Consider the following 20,677-nt stretch of genomic DNA (forward strand, 5'->3'; position numbering starts at 1 on the left):
CCTAATAGAGTCTCTATGTTTCATAATTTAACACTAAGCATTTCCAGCTTATGAGGTGGCTATGTTGACTGTAATATCGAGGGACAGTGATGTAATTAATAACTGAGCCACATGGAAAGGAAAGAGTCATTTTGTCTTTGGAAATGGAGAAGAAACCCGCTCCAGGGCAGTTTCTGGCTGATCAGTTGCAGCAAAGTATTACTTAACCATGCATCCTTCCTTCTCAGCACTGCCCCTTGCTCACCGCCATAACCTTTAGATAGGAGACTCAGGAATCCATGTTGAAGTAGCAAAGAAGAAATGATATTTTCCTGCATGAGCTCCATCCTCAGCCTCCATGACATCTGGGTCTTGGGGAAGCATGAGTGAAGCAAGGGAGCTGGGAGCAACAGCAAGGGGCTGGGTGTCCTCTGCCGAAATCCTAACTTGCTTTTGCCAGCCCAGCCCCCAAAGTCATCTCCACTCATTCATCTTGCGGAGACTTTGGAGGGCCAGGAGGCCACTGCTGTCATTGCTTTTTGAAGACGGTGAACCTCACAGCAGCCTGGGTTCAGCCCTGCTCCTCAGCATAGTGTGTAGACAAGGAGCAGGCGCCAACAGTGCTCCAATCAGGCTGGACCGGTGCTGTGTGCAGGTGGTTTCATGGTTAAAAGTCCTAGTAGTATAAAAAGAAATCAGAGTAACAGTGAGCACACCTCTGACGCCTTCCTACTGGCCACCATTGCCTTCTTGTGGGTCACCCTAGTTTTGCTTGCAGAGTTTACCTTCCATGTGCTTGGGCTCCCTCGTCCCTTTGCTGAGAGCAGAGCTCTTTCTTTAATTAAGTCAACAAGCACTGATACGCAGAAGCAGCATCTCTTTTGGCAAGGGGACCTGTGCAGAGCCAACCCCAGAAGCAAATGAGAACGTTTGTCAGGCCGTGATCCACAAGCTGCGATGAATGAGCAAATGGTTACCTGCCCGGGCAAATAGTTCCTAAAATGTTCTTGATCCCAGGCTGTGCCCATGAGACCTCCTGGGCCAGAAGGTCTGCGTGGCAGTTTCCTTTGAGGGGGTGAGGTAATCCGAGATACTCGGGGCATAAAATCTTTCATTTGCTAAAGGGAATCCAAGAACAGGTGGATTCCAGCTAATCCTTAGCCACAGTGGCCAACTGATTCTTCATTTTCCAAAGGTGGCCTATGTGCCTGGCTACCTGGGGATCAGCATTCTGAGCCATGTCCCTGCAGGGACAGATGTGAAATTCACATGTTTGATACGCTCTCTGGTCCCCATGTAATTCCTGGAGATATAGCTATAATTCCTTCTCTTCTCTCTCTTTGACTCAAAAAACAAAATAATGCTGGAATACAAGGGGGAGTGATGTTGTATTTATTTTTGTCTGTTTTAAAAAGAGATCTGCTTCCTGAAGTGTGCCAATTAACTGTGGTTGGTAGTCAAGAACTTCAACACACTACACAATGTGTTTCATATCCACAACTAAGTTTTGCCATTCTGGGCCCATGAGCCTCTTCTGCATTCTCTTATATGCCCATCTTCTCCCAGTGTGATAGAATTTGTCTTTCTTGCCAGGCCTGAATAACTTTCCATGTCATTATCCCCTAAAAATGTTGCAGTCTGAAAGGTAGAATTGTATACATTGAATCCTTCCAATTATGATCTGTCTTGGGGATTTGGCTGGGATGGAGTTTGGCAGCATATTTACTGGGGTTAAATGTAAGGCAACTCTCAAAGAGACAAAACATTAAAACATTTGCATATAGTTTAGTATTCTCAGCATATCCAATCTAAACTGGGGAGCATTCACCCCCACTATTTGGGGGGCAGAGGCACTGGGAGAAGCAGGTAAGACTTCAGCCTGATAGACAGATCCAGGATTGAATCATGCTTCCTCCCTGGCCTATAGGTCCTTAATCATTCTTAACGCTCAGATTTTTATCTCTAAAATAGAAACGTGTATTTGCTATTGGGTTTAGAGATAATGAGGTACAAGATGCCCTGTGGATGCCTGGCGCACTGAAGAACCTAACAAAAATGCCAAATATCACACTGTCCACCACAGCTGGACAAATCCAGGTAGGTAGTGAAAGTTCAAGCCTTCATATTTTGGAGAGTGTTAGCATACACGGAATGACGACGGCAGAGCCGTCTTGGATGAGACATGAGTGAGGCAAGAGGAAGAAAACTGTGACAAGCAAAGTGCTTTCCTGAAATCCTTGCACTAGCTTGGGGCAATGTTTGAGTAGAGAGATTCAAGGTCTCTCTTAATGCATGCAGTTTGAAGTGCGGAAGCAACTCAAATTTTGCCCATCCCATTATGTCAAGTTGATTTTTTGTGGTGTTCAGACAGGCTCAAGGCAAATGCTTTTTATAACACATTTGAGAAAACATTTTGACCACTGTTACTCTGGGTAAATTCTTCAAACTCCAAATAGAAGCAGTAAACATGTGAGTATAAATATGACAATCATTTGTTTAACTATGACAATTTTGGAGAGTTTTTGGCATGCTCAAAGGTACAGAGATTTTTGTGGATGAGTAAAAAATAACTCGAGTATTGTTTATCCTGCTTTGATTAAGTCTTGGGTGACATTATCAATTTCTTGTAAAATTGGCATGTTTATTCCTAATATCATGCTATGGGAAAGGAAATAAATGTTAAAGTTTGCCTCCCTGGAGGGAGCAGGGTTGGTTAAGAGTGTAGCAGATAATTATTTATGGATAGTGTCACATGAATACAATTGTCATGGCTTTTATCTGATGACCAAAAGATTTTCTAGTTGTCTGTTTTGATTAGAAATGGCATTAATGTTGGCTTTCTGGTGATCCTTAGCTTTATGAACTCCAAAATTTAGGGGCACCCAGATGGCTCAGTCAGTTATGCATCCAACTCTTGATTTGGGCTCAGGTCATGATCTCACAGTGGCGAGATGGAGCCCTGTGGGGGCTGTCAGCGCAGAGCTTGCTTGGGATTCTCTCTCTCCATTCTCTCTGCCCTTCCCTCCGAAAAGAAAATAAACTATAAAATTTAAAGTTGTCCAGAAATGTGTTTAAGAGAGCCATATTTTACAGAAACAGAACATTTACCATTCTTTTCTTGGGGATGCTCTTCCTGTAAAAGGGAGCCTGGGAAAAGTGGTTTTAAAATTCAGATCCTGGAAGAAACTCCTCTCAATAATGAAACTTATCTTTTGTATATTCAAGTCCTTTCTTGATGTACATCTGTAATAGGACACCCACATCAGGTAGAGCAGTTACAAGACATGCAGACAGACCAAGAGTCTAAAAATCCAGCCAGTATCTAATGCCCGAGTCAAAGTTATAAGCACAAGGCATACATAGTATGTGTCTGGTCAGCAAGAAGACATTCTCCAGAAAGGGTTGAAAAACAAAATATTTTATATTCCAGAACAACCAACCACAAACTCAAATCCACATGCAAACATACTCCCCTCCCCGCCCCCATGGCAGTGTGCAAAGGTATTAGCCTTCAAGCTGCACTTGAAGAAATTATCATTTTGCTGCAAGGGACGAAGAAAAGGTCACAAGCTCCTCCCTTTGCTGTGAAAGTTAAACAGTGGCTGCAATCTGTTTGCAGTTCTTAGAGGAAATTACTCAAAGAGGGAGAGGAGGCCACAGAAACGGTCCAGTAGTTTTAGACCAGTGATGCTAGTCCAGAATTATTCTAAGAACGTAAATCTTATTTTAAATTCTTACTGTGGGATGTGAAAAATATTTTAATGTTCACATATCATAATCATCTTCAGCTTTAGTGATATTCAGAATTATGAAGGTTTACCAAAGTTTGATACACATAAAGCAAGTTCCCCGCATTCCTGTAGAAAGAGGGGATAGATGAAGCGAACAGGCTCCTGTATCTTTTACCAGAATAAACGGGCCTCTGTCGAAAACTATTTGCAAATTCCTGCTTTAGACGATTTTCTGGGGACCAGTCAGTATCCTCTCAAGCTAAGCATGTGGTATCGTTCAGAGTTCAGGAAGGGTATACCTGGATCATGAGGCTCATTCCAGCATGCTACCCGTGCATTCAGGACCTTGAACCTCATTCATTATGCGGGAGCGAAGCAGCTGGGAAAAAAAATGGAAGTCAAGATGTGTTTTTCCCAGTGTTGTAAGCTCTGGATTTTCATAAGGGAGCACTAAAAAATGTAAGCCATTTGCCAAGGAAAGCCTTTCTACGGCCACCTTACAAGGGCTGTGTGGTAAGTTTGCAGCCTCTTATCATGAAATTAGCACCCCCTTCACCCCACGAGAAGCCTTCCTCAATTTGATCTTGGAATTGCTTAGTGAAAATTTTTTCTGTAGCAGTTAAGTTGAAAAAAAGGATCCTCACCTCTACAGTCTCCTATGAGGAAAAGCCATCTTTTCCCTGACTGTCTAGACCTGGCCATAGAGGATGTGCCACACCATTAGCTCAGCGGCAAAATGAGTGCCCCTCACCCTCATCTTTAGGGAGTCAGGGGCAGCATCCAGTCAAATTGCTGCAAAAGGTAAACCTCACTGTCAGGTTTCACCCAATTTGAGCAACTGGGAGGATCAGAAATGGTGGAGATTAAAACGCGCTCTAGAAAGAATGTGCCTGGATGTTGGCCACCATCTCAAGGCTCTTCCTCTCCAGGCCCTCTCTTCGTAAATATCCAACGTGGCTGTCAGTAAGTTTAGCCTGAAAATAAAATCCCCTCACTCCATCAAGAAATAGCTCCAAACTTAGAGTGTGTGCTCAAAATATTCATGATGAAATCATAACCTTATATTTATAGTCTTTTGGATTGTGTATGACATTCTGTTTCCCATGGTGTTTTTCGTTGCAAGGGCCAGACGTGGAACGTGGCCTCAGAGGATGACCGCGAGAGCATTAGCCTCAAGGAAGTGCTGTTTATCATCATTTGGAACTGGATGGTCATGTGACACCCCCTTTCCTCCCTGAGCCCTACCCGCTGCCCAGGAGTCAGGTCTCACCCCCCACCCCATTCCCACATGGTCCCTGGTCTGATAGTCCTGTCTTGTCATCCAGGAGGAGGGAACTGGGCCTCCAAGTAGGAAGTGGGGTGGGTGCCTAAGATCATCCCCCACCCTCTGCCTTCCTTCTGACCTTTCCTGTCCTCTAGACTTCCTCCCCATGTTCACTGAGGGAGATGGTGTGGATCTTAATGGTTGGAACTTGGTGGTTCTCTCCATGGCTGGAGGTCGCGGGCCCCATACAGCAGCACACCTGCAAAAAGCTTTTACTTCTCACCCGGGCTGTGGTGCAGGCTGACTGGTCTTTGGACATGGTGATCCTGGTGGATTCACGGGGCATCGAAGAGAAAAATTTCCATTCACAGACCCCATCCGTCTTGGAGATCTTATAGAAGGTCTCTCCAGATCCCACTGGAATGCGCACCAGATCTTTGTGTTGGCCCTCCAGGGCATGGCTGGGTGGGTGCAGGGTATAGCCCAGGGCGTGTTTGGAAGATTGCTTTCTTCGGAGACACTGGATTCTCAAAACATTCTGAAAGGCCTTTTTAAACTCTTGACTGGAGCATGGATATATAATGGGGTTGATGCAGCTGTTTAGGTATCCGAGCCAAAACGCTATTTTAAAAACTGTTTCTGAGGGCTTGAAATCAGGGAAGAAAGACCCTGGAAGAAAACACACAGATTTGTACATATTATTTGCAAGCCAACAGGCCAATTGGCTAGGGGAACAAGAAATAAAAGCACACACATATTTTTGTAGCTCTAAAATGTTTCATATGATTCCTAATGCATTTGCATTTCTCACATTTGACTGGCTGGCCCCTCTGAATGTAAACCTTTCATAGTATCTTTGGAGAGCATCCTCATTTGGGTCACATGCACGATACCTATGAAGGAAGCAGATCCACTGGGTGAGTTTGCGCCAGTTCTCAATGATGAAACATCACGTGCAGGCTGCGATGAAACTTGAAATGCTAAAAGGTTGAAATTTAGGCTGAGTAGACACATGAAAGTTGTTTTGACTGAATTTAAAGACAAGTCAAAATCCATTAAAATAACCCATATCAAAATGGGGTTACCTAAATATTCCCTTTGTTCCTTGATGTGGTGTTATATAGACACAGCCTAAATAATTATGAATTCCTTTTCTCCTGAGCAGGGAAACTGTATATCTTAATAAGAATCCAAAATTCACAAAATATTGGCTTTGCCAACTTTTGGCCAGTGGTTTTCTACTATGCTGAAATTATACCAATTATTTTTGATGCTGCCATTTGATGCCACCCTGCTCGACATGCTGTAATGGATGCCAAATGCTTGTTAGTCACTTGACCTTCAGGGTCCTTCAAAGTACTCCAAATAAGCTAGCTTTCTACCATTAATATTTTTACTCTAACTGCCTTCACTACTTTCCTGTAATCACTGCCCATTTTTTGTCCTCTCAAGTTGGGTCCTGATGTCTAAAATGCTCTTTCCCATCCTCTTTACCTGGTCAAGTCTTATTTACATGAGAGGAATCCAGTTTCAGACCTCTTAACATCTTTAATAGTAACTGTCACATAGCTCTTGGTAGCAGAGTCCCAAAGCCATGGACACTTAGAGCATGAACAGTCTTAGGGCTTATCTTTTTTAATTTCTCAATTTTCAAATTTAAAAGATAATGATTGAAAAGGTTGTCATGAACTTAGTGGGTTATCACTAACATGGTGATGGGTAAGCAACTCACAGTGTTCTTTAGTCTCTGCACAGCTCTTTGCTTTTGCTTCAGCCTAAGATCTTGATTTCCTATCCCTCTTTTTCTCTCTGCTTGACAGACTCATCAGAGTCATGACAGAGTATTTGGTGTGCTTAATATCCACTCTGGCAAACACAGTCTTGAAATTTAGCAGGGGATCTCACAAATATGAGCAAAAAGTGAACTTAAATATTGCAGAAGCAAAGACGACAAAATGGGATAGTGGCTGATGGGAGCATTTATTACCTCTAAACCTGTGTTTCCTTATGGAATCTCAAAATATACTGGAATATGTCTCTTGGGAAGGAAGATGGTATATGGGGAGTGATGAAGTACACAGTTAGGGGAAGTGAAATTGGAAAGATGTTTTTTCAAACTTCACTTGAGAAGAGGAGAAAGTGGCCAATGCCAACATGACTGGTGGTTTTGTGTGAATATGGTCAGCTCCAGAAAAAAAAAAAATCATCTTGCATTATGATGCCTATATATTGCCCACTATTTCTTTCTAATAGTGCCAGTGACATGATTAAGTGAACCCTCTTCACAAAGACATGTCTCGGCCTGGGCTTAATGAGGATATATGAGCAGGGTACACCTTATCGGGGGATCTCACCATTCTGTAAATCAGGTGGGCAGGGGAGTGTATTTCTCTTATTTGAAGAATTCCAATAAAAAGGAAAAAATATATGAATTAAGAATGTGAATGCTAATAAAGTGATTTGGGAACCCTGGAATTTCCCACAATTTCTTCAAGGACACTATGCTCACAGAGCCCAGTTTTGCATTCATAAATCTCAATAAATCTCTTCTCTCCCTTGAGCCTCCTTAAACTCCAGATCTGGCAGACCCAGAATTGGGCTCTTGGGCTTTCTCTATACTGGCCTTCCTGCTGTGTCCACAATTTAAGAGATAAATACTTCTATGTGCTCAAAACACCATCTCCTCCCTGCGGCTGGGATATATGGTGAGACAGGGAGATGGTAAAATGCATTTACACCAAGACTGGAATGTCAGATGGTCTCCAGCTTTAATGTTCTGGGGCTATTATCTTGGGGGATCTAAGCAAATCTCCAGATGTTGGCTTTGTAGACTGATTGGGAGATTTTTCTGGAGGCCTTCCCATAAATGACCCCCTTTTAATTTATTCCATTAAGTGTGTGACAGCACCTAGATGTATCTAAACCTAGCACTATCTGTCCCTTTCCAACCTGACAGTTCCACAGGAGCAAGTAGTGGGATCCACTTCTCTGGCAGGTGATGTTCATCCTCACTTGGGGGTGGTTCTCTTTCAGCAGCTGCTGGTGGAAATTAGGAGAGGTACTCAACTGTACTTCCTTCAGGAACATTCCAAAAAGGTGAGAAAAGCTGTCATGAGCTGTTTCCCTCCCTATTCACATCCTTCAATCTCTTTCTGCTGTTCATTTTTCCTCCCCTAGGAAGGAAGATTGAGCTGGGATCTGGCTGGGAAAACAGGTGCTGCTGCCGGGTCCCAAGCAGGGTCCCCTCATCCAGCCATCTTCTTCTCTGTCCAAACCTTCCCACTCAGGCACTGTCTTTTTGGTAAGCCCTACTATTTCTATCCTCAGCTGCAGTTTCTTCTCAGATCTCTTTCTTCTTGATGATGGCGCTTTTTAAGATGGGGAGACTGGATCATACCACTCCCTGCTTTCCACCCACCATGGCATGGCCCCACAGGGTGGAACCCACTGGTTGGGGGGCCAGCACCTCTGGCCTGGGTGCCTCTCACTAGACCATAAAGCCCATCTGAACCTGCTCCGCATCAGTGTTGCTCATTCAGGGAGCTTGAGAGCCCAGCCCTCGGAGGCCTCCTCCCAGTTACTACTGATTGAGACGCTGACCCCTGTCCTCCCCATGACTCTGCTTCCTGGTTGTGGCCTGGCTTTCTTCTCTGCTTGACAACTGTAGCCCCAGCCCTGTACTTCTCTTCTTGCTGGTGCTTTCTTTCTCCTGCTGCTTCCTCCTCCCCTTTTTCTGCCCATTTTCTGTTCAATCCTCTGGTTTTCTCTGTAATAGTGTTTCATTATCTTTTTCTCCTTGCTGCATCATCTGGTATCTAACACTACTTTTTCTCATCATGCTTCATAGGAAAAGCCAGACTTTTGGATTACCCACACAGGGGCTCCTATTTCTCTTGTCTCCATAGGTTTCTTGTGTTCCTCAATACCCTTTGTCCAGACTCTGTTTTGAAGGGAGAAAACTGCTCCCAGCTTAATTCTCTGAAACTCTCACCCTGCAGGTCAGGTCAACCCTTGGTTGTGAACCTGCTTGGTTAAAGTCTTGAGCTTTGGAAAATCCTTGGGCCCCTAAGGACTCTTTCCTTCACCAAATTTCCTTCCATTATTTGGTCCTGCTACAGAATTTCTGATTTTTTTCTTTTGGGGATCCTCTAAACATCTCAGTCAACTAAAACTTGGCCAGATGAGTACATCCCTGAACACCATTAACATCTTCATCCTTGAAGTGAATGTTCAGAATCCATTGTTGAGGTCTCTAGATTTCAAGGGGAAATTGAAGTTGATAGTTTCAAATGACACCACTTAGGGCTCATTGCTCAATGTCTTCTCCATTGGGAACATATGACCTTTCATTTCTGATCCAGGCTTCATCTGTAGGCTTATGATAGGGGACACTGGAGCCATTGAAGTGAAGTCTTGGCTACATAGCCACATTTTAGGTTCACAGTTACAGCAATATTTTCTCTCAATGCCCCCAACACAAGAGAAAACCAATTTTTCTGCCAATGTTGGTCTCCTTAGTGAGTTTTCTGCCAGTACAGCGCACTCTAAAAGGCGGTGAGGATACAAATGGAGTTCTCAAATTCCAATCTGATGCTGGTAATTAGAAGGTCCCTCTGCAGTTCAACTCCCTCAGAATCAGGGTGACGTGGTATGGAAGCAGAAAGCTCTGAGTCAGTCTTCTCGGATTTAACCTTCCAGCTTCCACGCTTCATTTCACCTACCTGAAAACTTGACATCTATCTTAATAACAACTTTGAAAGATACTGGGTTATGATAAGCTCTAATTAGCTGGAGTCACAGAATGCCAGAACATAGAGACTCGCAGAAACGACGAGACTAGCCAGCACTGCCTTCCCTCCTTAACAGCTGAAGACAGTAAAGCTGAGAGAGGAATGGTCCCCACAAAATCACCTGGCTCATTTGTGGTCCTGCCAGGCCTAGACCCAGACTCAGCTCTGCCTCACCCATTTCTGCTTCTGATCTTGGGTACCATTTAGCAACCCCACCATGGCATGGGAGTGTGAATGGCAATTAGGTCCAGCTGTTGTCTTGGATAATGAGATATCCAAGAAGATATTCAGAGATAATGAGAAGCAAAGGGGAGTAAAGCAGTACCATCAATAACTACAGCATTCAAAAACTCATAGGTACTGTTGAGACACTGGACAAAAGCACAGTGGGCGATGATCTTGGAACAGCCCATCTTCAGGGTATCACATTCTGAAACTTGGAGTTTAGATGACTCCAATTAAAAAATTGTGGACCCCAGGGGTGCCTGAGTGGCTCAGTCAGTTAAGCGTCCTTCTCTTGGTTTTGGCTCCGGTCAGGATCTCATGGTTTGTGAGTTCGAGCCCTACATCAGGCTCTGTGCTCACAATGTGGAGCCTCCTTGAGATTCTCTCTCCCTCCCTCTCTCTCTGCCCCTCCCCCACCTGCTCTCTCTGTTTCTCTTTCAAAAATAAATAAACTTAAAAAAAAAAACAAACTGTAGACTCCAAAAGAAGAAGCTAATGTTGTGTGACCATGGGAGAAAAGGACCCATAATTATTTCTCCCTGGCCAACCAGTGGTCTCTCTGTGAGTGTGGTATCAGTCTAGTGTGACTGGTATGCATCCAATGAACAGAAGAGAGATCCATGCTGTCCTACAAAGAGGCAGCTGGCTCCCTGGGCCAGGAAGTTCCATTTCCAAGCAACATTCAAGCCAGATCAGTTGACATCTTCTTACCAAGAAGCAACTCTGCTCCATTGAACAAAACTCCAGAGAAAAGCTATAGGAATCAGAGGGTAAGCACCGGGCCACATTTCTTATCATCCCTGAAATCTACCAGATGTCTCTGTGTTGCGCTCCCAGTTTGGCTGTCGCGGTGACATGCCTGAACACTCCTGAGATTCATCTAGGGACCACCTTTGGGCAGTCCTCACTCTTTAGGTTATCTGCCTAGAATGATGGTCAGAATATCTAAGAATGCTGGCCAGATGAACCATGAGCTGAAACCCCAGACTCAACTTAAGATTCATGGGTAGACTTCCCATGTCTTGAAATACAAGTCTGTGTATGTACAGAGATTCATTTTCCCAAGAAGAGGATTCAACTTCCATTGGCTTCTCATTGTGGTCCTGGGGACACACAAGTTTGTTAAGCCTGGTCCCAGCTACTGAGAACAAGCTGTGCCCCTGGCTGGTGCACTTCACTGAGCCCAGTTCTCCTGATGACAGCCTCAAGCTCACAATGGGGCAAGATGACGTTAGTTCAACGTCTTAGAAGGACCCACTCTTTTCTTCTATTTACCCTGAAATAACATAGTTCTGGCTTGCGCGTGTTAGGGAGATGATATGGTGGCTCCTTTCAGAGAGTTAAGATGTTGAGTCTTTTCTAAACTTCCTGGCAGGAAGTTGGGATAGCAGTCAAGCAGAGGAAGGGGGGAGTGTGGCAGGGTGCAGTGAGTATGGGAAAGAAGCACACCACGTGTTGGGTACACATGGAACAGCATGGAACAGAAGAAATCCAGGGCACTACAGGACTGCCCAGTGTGGATGGCAGTGTTGGCCCTTTTCTCTTTCCTCAGGGACTGGGGTACATTAGCCTCCAGTTTCTATTGTCATGAATCACTGCTTCTTCCAGTCCAGGCAAAGAAAGTGATCACCTGGGGAGACATTCTGCACAGTTCTGCAAGTGGGAGACACTTTTTTTCTTAAGTTTATTTATTTATTTTGAGAGAAAGAGAAAAAGCACGAGTTGAGGAGGGGCAGAGAGGGAGGGGTTCTTTAGATCTGATGCTCAGGGCAGGCCTGATGAAGGTGAAATTTAAGTTCTGTTCTAAAGGATGAGAAACAGGTGAGTGTTCTAGGCAGAGGGAAGAGCTGATGCAAAGGCCCTGAGGCAGAAAAGTGTTCCACAAGTTCTAAGAAGAAGGTCAGTGAATCCGAAGGAGAGAGAATCCCAAACAGGTCAGCGCAAAGCCGAACACAGGGCTCAAGTCCACAAACTGTGAGATCATGATCTGAGCTGAAATTGAGAGTTGGATGCTTAACTGACTGAGCCACCAAGGTACCCCAACTGGGAGACACTCTTTAATGGGACCCTTCTAGCTGGCCAAGTGGGGCTCTGCATAATTAGGGATTTTACTCTGGAAGAGTCCAGACTGCTCAAAGCAAAGCTCTACAAAAGGTTTTTTTCACCAGTTGTCAAAACCCCAACCAGCATTTCTCCTTTCAGAAAAGGGGACCAGGTCTTCCAGGACACACGTGTTTGACCCCAACACCCATGATAACTCGGGGGAGAAGACCTTGTGCCCAGCTGTGTCAGACCCACCACACACTTCCCTGAAGATCACCTTGTGCGCTGTTTCCTGTTGATATGAATCAATAATTGAAACACTTTCAAAAGCCAGCAAGATTTTTTCCTCCTTTACGTAACAAAACAGAACTTGATTTGTGAAAATGCTAGCAATTAAGCTGTCATGTTTTTTACAGGTTGTTTCCTTAAAAGTGCTCTCCTTTCATGAACCAGCTTATTTCCCAATTGTTGTCACGTTCATTTGGAACATCTTATCACTACAAAAAAACTTCCTCCAACCACCCGGTCTAAAGAAGAGTAGTCCTCACCCTGGTGTGATTTCTTTCATGGCATATGTCATGGTTTGTAAGTCCTCAAAATGTTTTTCTCTTGTGATGAGGGACTTTTCAGATTTAATCTCTTAGCACCTTTCAAGTTTGTAATACAGTGTTATTAACTGTAGTCACATGCTGTCCATTACAGCCTCTGACTTGTTTTATAACCGGAAGCGTGTATGTTTTGACCCCCTTCATTCATTTCACCCACCCCCATCCCATGTAAGTTTTCTTTGATGGTCTTATCCTCTGGAGCATGCAATAATCCCTATGGCAGCAGGGGCCAAGGCTGTTTTTGCTGGAGTGCAAGTTCAGCGTCTGGCTCAGTGTTTGAAAGAAGGATGTGTAATTGTCTCTTACGTTCCAATTGGTCACCAATCCTCGCTGATGTTTTCCTGTGAAACACCTTTAAGACTCGCCTTTGCCTCCACACCCATCCCAGCACCCCTGCACTGTGGAGGCAGAACATGGAGGGTCTCTTTTCTTCCAGCTTTAATCACTGTTAAACCAACAGTGCCCACTCATCACCCTGCAGCCTTGTTGGGATGGTGCCACCTTTCCACTCAGAAAGCAAGGGAGTTCAGGATGAGGGACCAAGAAGGCTCAGATCATTGTTTAGAGCTGGGTGAGTCACTCTCCTTTCTCAAGCCTCAGTTTCCACATCTGTAAAATGAAAGGTTTGCACCAGGTCATTGTTACCACCCCCTTGGTTCCTATAAAAACATTCACCTCTAGGAAAACTGAAATGGTCAAAAGTGAGCATCAGTCCCATGTCAAGTGGGATGATTGAGGAATGCTGTGAGGAATGGTGGAAAGGTAAGAGGGCAGCCTGGAAGGGAGGGAGCTCAAAGTTTGGGGCTAGGTTTTGAGGAGGACATCCTAATGTCCTTCCTGGAGATTTGTGTCTAAACTGGAAGGGAAGAAGGGCTGAGAAGAGACATGCAAGGGCTGTGGTCATGAGGAACACTTGTGAGGGACACACGCAACTCTGAGGCCCTCCGACAGTGAGTTACATGGAGCAGGGACAGAAGTTACTCTTTGGCATGGAGCACGGCATGGGCAGGCTGCTGGCAACCAGGGATCCCATGCTCCTTGGTAATATGGAGGCTGCTGAGTGGCTATGATGCTGGGCATCTGGTCATCTCCAAGGAGATGGGACAGAAAGAGAAGAAACTACTGGAAGCCATGAGAAAAACTTTTCACAAAGAACTAAAATGTAGGGAGAGTTTTCAAGGGGCTCCATAATACGGTTAAGGGAACCTCATAATGGTGAGATCTGTCAGGATGTGTGTCATGAAATATCTTTGTGCTGCTTGTAAGATCAAATTCAAGTTTGTCGCCTGTCACTCAAGGCCCTTCATCATTTGGTTTCACCAGCTTTGCACAACCTCCCCACCCATTATTCATTCATGTAACAAATGATGCACTTAGCACCCATGAGACAGACTTTTGTAGATACTGGAGCTAGAATAGTCAGGAACATGTGTAAGGTTCCTGTTCTTGGAGTTTATGTTCTGTGAGTACTTCCAATAAACATTTGTGAAATTGAATTGTGAATTTCCAACACCAAGGCTTTCTTTTTGCCATGGTAGACTGTTTGCTGTAACTTGGTTAATCCATCAAGGTGACTATGGCCTCAGCTCATGTGTCTCCCCCTTCACTCTTCTGCTCCTCTCTCAGTGATTGTCACTCTCCCCTACCTCCATTCCAACTAGAATCCATTCTGATGGTCTAACTTCAAAGCTGTGTTCAAACTCCACTAACCCATGAACCCTTCCCACATGGCAATCTATCTTCTCTTGTCCCCCAAACCCCCTCAGCACTGGACCTCAGCACTTTTCTCTGTAGTGCTCATCACCACCTTCTATACTTCTTTCTTCCCTCACAGCATTTCTTGAATATAAACTCACTGAGGGGCAAAGTTTTCATTTTTCCATTTCATGGCTGCTTCCCCAACACCCATGACAGTTTATGGCATACAGTAAGTCATGATAAACACTGCGGAGTGAGTGACACATTCAATCCTTACGGTTCTAGTCCCTCTAAAGACACCCCACTTCTTATCCCTTACTTAACATTTCCCTCAGCAATGAACACAATTCTCAGTAAATGTTTGTTGCATCAGGGGATGACATTTGTTTGATGGGAGAAAATGGCATTTTGAATAAAACTCAGCTTCAATTGCTTACAGCTGGAAGCATGCTTCCATGGAGAAAGAGGGCCCATCTTAACTCACATTACAACACTTTATCTTCCTGATCTGAGAGATGCTCAGATTTACATAAAAACAAAACCATTCTACAAATACTTTAATATAGCTAAGTCTCAGGCACTTTATGAAATTATTACTTCCAGTACTTATAAAGATATTTTATAGGATTTTGTAGGAAAGGTCAAAGCCTGTAATTACTATGAGACTGTCAGCAGCAGCCTCTCATATTTGTGGGTTGCAAATCCAAGGCCAAACACCACAAATCTGAAGCGGGGACATGAACCACCCAAATTGGTCACCCAGGGAGGAAGCACTGGAGTTTCTCAGAACAATATCCCTTCACATTCAACTTAAAGGCTAAGGCAGGTTTCATTACAGAGTCTTGCCAGAAAGGACATGGGTGAGTTGGCTGGTGCTCTTATAGTAAGAGGTAAACAGGCGAACAGGCAGATGGACTTTTGGTTCTGGACTGCCTGTAAGAATGCCAAGTCCACATTCTCTGGATAATTCCCTACTTGGAAATGACATACCAGGTCCTCTCACCGGCTCACCCAGAGGCATGTCCCCTGATACTACAACCATCCTCCAGGAGGATCAGCTAGCCCTGTTTTTGGCAGAATCTGAATAATACTTTGATCTCCATTCCCAGTTCTGGCATCCCCACTCCCAGCCCTACCCAAGTTAAGCCAGGGATGGGGGTTGTCTGTGGACCCCTGCTACCTCTCCCCCATTCTAAGGTCCAGCTGGACCAGACCGGCTGAGCGCCTCACTTCCATCAAAAACAGATGGTATTCAAACTGACATGCATAGGCATTTTAATAGCTTATTTTCAAAATACACTGTGTCTTTTGGGAAGCTATAATATGGCTTCTAAATACAGCTGGGAAAACCAATTTTTAAATGCAAAAGGGACTGGAAAATTTTTCTCTTTAATTTAAAAAGTCAATAGAGGCACGCCTGGGTGGCTCAGTTGGTTACGTGTCTGACTCTTGGATTTGGCTCGAATCATGATCCTGGGACTGGAGTTTGAGCCCTGAACTGGGCTCTGTGCTGACAGTATGCGGATTCTCTGTCCCCCTCACCCCAGCCCTTTCCTGCTCACTCTCTCTCTCTCTCTCAAAATAAATAAATAAACTTAAAAAATAAAAAATAAAAAGGCAGTAGAGTATGGCACTGTTTTAATTACAGATATCTTTGAAACAAAGAGGTGTCCATGCTTCTGTCTTTCATAATAGATGCAATATTGAGAAATCTCAGTTTTGCTGGTCGCAAACAACCTTACTCTTTTCAAACTACCTTCTGTAGTCTCAACTGAGAACTGCCTGATATTCAAACAGGGAAGAAAGCAGTCAGGAAAGCTCAACCATTTCCATGGCTTTGATTTCCTTCTTTACCTTGATGACTGTCAGTCTCTATCCTAGTCCATCTCTGGCTTCTGACCTCTAGTTCTGCATGTACAACTATTACTGGATATCTTTCCTATGTTTCCAAACAATTTTCATCCTTAACATAACCCAACTGAACTCACTGTCTCTCCCAAACCCTGCTCTTTCTCCTCTAATGCATCCATCCTCAGCAGATGGTACCCCTTCCCCAAAGTTGTCCCCACTGGAAACCCACTATCACCTCCACCTTCAGTCTCCCACTCCTCTGTGACATCCCTCAGTCTCCCAGCCCAGACAGCTAAACCTTCTTTCTCTTTGTCACCATCCATCCTAGTTCGGGCCACTCTTGTCTCCAGCTAGGACCGTATGTCAGCTCACTAATTTCCATCTTTACCTCCTTCCAACCCACTGTGCACACTGTAGCCAGAGAGATTCTAGGAAAACAAACGTGATTTTATCTTCCTTGATCAAATAATTTCAAGGACTCTTCACTGAATTCAATATCAATTTCAAATTTTGTACTAGCACTTATGAAGTCCGCAGGTTTGGGAGACTCTTCTAGGTAACTAGTTAATAGAGATGGTGATCCAAGTGCCCATTCAAAGAGTCTAGTTAGTATTCCAGAAAAGTAGAAAATTATAACCCATAGAAGTTGAACATTTGCATAGCTATTAACCGAGTGATACCGTATCTTTAGTTCGGGGTCCCAGCAGTTGGTGTATCATAGTTTAATTATTAATAGTTAATAAGTATGCGGCAACCAGGAGAAACCATGTCCGCTAAAAAGTCTTCCTAAGGCCAGAGAATAGAAACCACTCATGAATTTCTAACTGCCCCAGGGGTAGTGATGACAGGGGCTCTGAAAGTTCCGCAAAATTCCTGAGTCAGGAATAAAGATGCCTGAAAAATAGACCAGGAAAATGGTGAAGAAAAGCCAAAGGCAGGAACAAGTGCATTTGAGGCTGCCTGAAGGCTCCCTGTTGTGTGTTGTGATGTTCTGTTACCAAAAACAGTCCCTTTTCTAGGGAAAGGCTGCGCCCAACTGTCGCAATTCCCCTCTGAAATGCTCACACAGTATTTGCTCAGATTAGGTGATGTATTCAGAACACCTCTGATAAGTACAAACAATATTTTCTGGATGAGCTGCTTGGCCCCATAGCCTTCCTGAGCACCTCCAGCACAGCTGGAATCATTCCTTGGGCAAGTGTTAGAGCCACAGGACTTTTGCCTGGCTGTAGTTGTCAATTTGTCTTTCATTCACAGACAAATTTTTACGGGAAGAGAAGGAAGCTTCCACAGTTTATCAAAATGAAAATAATCATACCTGGATGTGGGATAAGCATCTGTCTCTTGGTTTTGGCTCAGGGCATGATCTCATAGTTGGTGAGTTTGAGCCCCACGTTGGGCTCTGTGCTGACAGCATGAAGCCTGCTTGGGATTCGTTCTACTCCTCTGTCTCTCTGGCCCTCCTCTCCTTGCACTGTCTCTCTCTCAGAAAATAAATAAATAAACATTAAAAAGAGAAAAAATAATGATACCCATTGTTTTTGTGTATTCCAATTTGATTCTGGTGAGGTAGAAGTCAGCTCCATGCCATGCCTCTAGACAGGTATCAGTGTCGGCAAGTGGATAGCACAGAAACGTGTTCCTGCAGTCATTGGCAGGCTTCCATTTCCCTAAGGGTTTTTTTGTTTTTGTTTTTGTTTTTGTTTTTGTCATAAGGCTTACATTTGTCTAGGAATAACTAAAGAGATTGGCTGCCGGGGCAAGTAGGCCAACTAGGAGACTAGGACCTTGGTCTGGCTTAGACTTCTGACCAATGGCTACAGGTTTTAGGAAGGCAGATTGGGGCTGCCCTGGAGGTTGTTCTTCCTGTCAACGAAAGTATCCCAGAATGCCCATTCCTAAAGCATCCTATGAAGATAGTCTTTAAGGTATGGTCTAACCCCAAAGTTTTAGAACCCTCTGAGGAAGCAAACATGACTGGGGAAGAAAAGTTGGTTGTTCTGACTGCCTTGCTTCCTTTCTAGTGTTGCAGTAAAGACATTGTGCACTGGAAGTATTTTAAGAGGCACACACATACAAAGATATGGACATGTCACTGGATCTGATGAATGATTTGCTTAGCATGACCTACCTTTTTCTGTGAGTGGGACGAAGTCTACCTATATTTCAATATTTCTTAAATTTTATTCACTAACTACTTGGGAACCAATATGCACATTTTGATCTAAATTGTTGGTGGAGTCATTTATAGCCACCTCTTATGAACTCTTGAGACACCAAAAGCCCCAACTTGACATCTGGGCTACAAATGGATTTGGATGTAAACATGCGGAATGGGTAGGACACTTGCTCAGGGTTACAGAGCTGGTGAGCAAAAGGACTAGACTAATAACTCTGGTCTTCACTTCAAAAATCTTTCTATTATTAATCCATTAAAAATTTTCAATGTCAAGAGTAGACATATCTCCAATTACTTGGGAGCTCTCAGAGAACTGACTCTAAAAAATATGGACACTTTCACGACTAATATCTGTAGTTTGCATTTGGATATCAAGTGTATAGTTTGAGTCCTTGTTCATTTTTTGAGTTCATGGTCTATTTATGAATTTGTACCTAGATATCTATAGGACCTTGATATTAATGTATGTAAAATTACACACGCTAACCTGATTGTCTTCTAGCACTCCTTTTCTCTAGAAATGATTATTATTCACTCATGTGTTTGTGACAAAACGTTGGCAGTCAACCCCAATACCTTGTTCTTGATATCTCCAGTAGATTATATTGTAATACCTAATATTGCCCGAGCCTTTCCACATCTCTCTATATCCACTGTCATGGTCTAATTTGTCACCTGTAAGATTCTTCTCATTGGTCTCCTGCATTGCATAATCCTCTCTTTTCTCTAGGATGATCTTTATGAAATGCAACTCCAGTTTGGTGACATCTCTGCTTATATATCTCAAGTATTTCCCAGTGCTCTCAGATAAAATCCAAAATCACTAACATGGTTCACCAAGTCATGATCTGGTCTTCTCTCCCTCTTCTGTCCTGTCTTGCATATTTTCCTTGACTCTTCCTCTAATCATTCTGATCTTCTCTTGATGTATGGAATGCTTCTCTGCCCTAGGACCTTTGCACTTTCTGTTCCCTTTGCATGGAATATTATCTCCATTTCCATCCCCTTTGTGGTACTAACTTCTCTTCATCCTTTTGGTCTTTTCCCAAATTCCAGTTCTTCAGGAAAACTATCTGTGATCTCTTTCTATATCCCAGATTACAGGCTAAGAGAAGTTCTCTTGTCAAATGCTACCAAAGCATCCTAGGTTTTTCATTCGTTATACCTGTCACAGCTATTTTTCTAAGATTACATGTGTGTCAATTTGCTTAATGTCTCTCCCTATACATATAACTTTCATCAAGATATGAATTGTACTTGATGCATTGCAGGTGTGAAGTAAATATCTGTTCATGAATAAAACTGACATTCATTGACCACTTACTATAGGCCAGACATCTTGCAAGTTATTTCACAAACATTATCCCGTTTAATTCCCCTGCACGCCCTATGTGAATATATTACCAACCTCATTTTACAGATGAAGAAAATTAAGGCTTAAGGAGTTTAATTGAGAACTATACAGCAAGGAAATGTCTGAGCTCAGATTCAAATCCAGGCTTGTCTGATGTCAAAGGTCATGCTTTTAACCTTCAGATTATGCTAAGAGTCAGTCTGTGTTTTACTGGCTTTATAGTGAAAATAGCACACAGTGTTATAATACTCAAAGTTCCATACAAAAACAATCATCTGCACGGTGAAGAAAATTAATCACACGTTTTATGTACTATTTTTCAGAAAGCAGAGAAATGTATAACCCAAATCATTAAAATAGAAATTAATTCTTTAAAATTAAAAAAAATGTTTATTTACTTTTGAGAGAGAGAGGAAGAGAGAGAGTGAGAGAGGCGGAGTATGAGTGGGGAAGGGGCAGAGAGAGAGAAGGAGATGCAGAATCTGAAGCAGGCTCCAAGCTCTGAGCTGTCAGCACAGAGCCCCATGTGAGGTTTGAACCCACGGACCATGAGATCATGACCTGAGCCAAAGTCAGATGCTTAACAGACTGAGCCACCAAGACACCCCAAAATCAATTCTTGAGGATTAACAATTTTGTTTGTTCAGGATAGATATGGTTGGCCACGTGAAATACCATGAACACTATATTCTGTGAAAGAAGCTTTTGACAAAACTCTATTAATAGAGTTTGCTTAGAAAACGATCAAGTAAGACTAGGTCAGAAAGTATGACTTATCACTTGTAAAAAGACACTAGACAAAGCCCAGGCCTACAAGGAGAACTGAGTTCTGTAATCCTTCAACACAGAGAGTCAAGGGAAAGTGAAGGAGAGAAAATGCAAATAGTTGACAATCTATCTTGCTGCATAAAATATCAATTCCTGCAACAGGGTTTCGCCACTCTGTCCCCTGGGA

At 43.4% G+C, this 20,677-nt stretch overlaps 1 protein-coding gene across 3 annotated transcripts in view; it reads right to left on the bottom strand.

Moving 5' to 3' along the window:
- Positions 1 to 426: 426 nt before the first annotated feature.
- ADRA1A (adrenoceptor alpha 1A) overlaps positions 427 to 20,677 on the bottom strand; it is a 108,987-nt gene continuing 88,736 nt past the window's right edge. The window contains exons 2-4 of one of the 3 annotated variants that reach the window (XM_029938152.1): positions 5,258 to 5,643; positions 4,010 to 4,089; positions 427 to 655 (exon numbers count right to left, since the gene is read on the bottom strand). In XM_029938152.1, coding sequence (XP_029794012.1) covers positions 4,024 to 4,089; positions 5,258 to 5,643 — 452 coding nt within the window. In that variant the 3' untranslated portion in view covers positions 427 to 655; positions 4,010 to 4,023. Of the gene's footprint in view, positions 656 to 3,027; positions 4,090 to 4,956; positions 5,644 to 20,677 lie in introns of those variants that run through there. The other 2 variants (XM_029938145.1, XM_029938135.1) reach the window with 2 other exon arrangements.

This window comes from Suricata suricatta, chromosome 1, assembly GCF_006229205.1.
Source record: "Suricata suricatta isolate VVHF042 chromosome 1, meerkat_22Aug2017_6uvM2_HiC, whole genome shotgun sequence".
Classification (NCBI taxonomy): Eukaryota; Metazoa; Chordata; class Mammalia; order Carnivora; family Herpestidae; genus Suricata; species Suricata suricatta.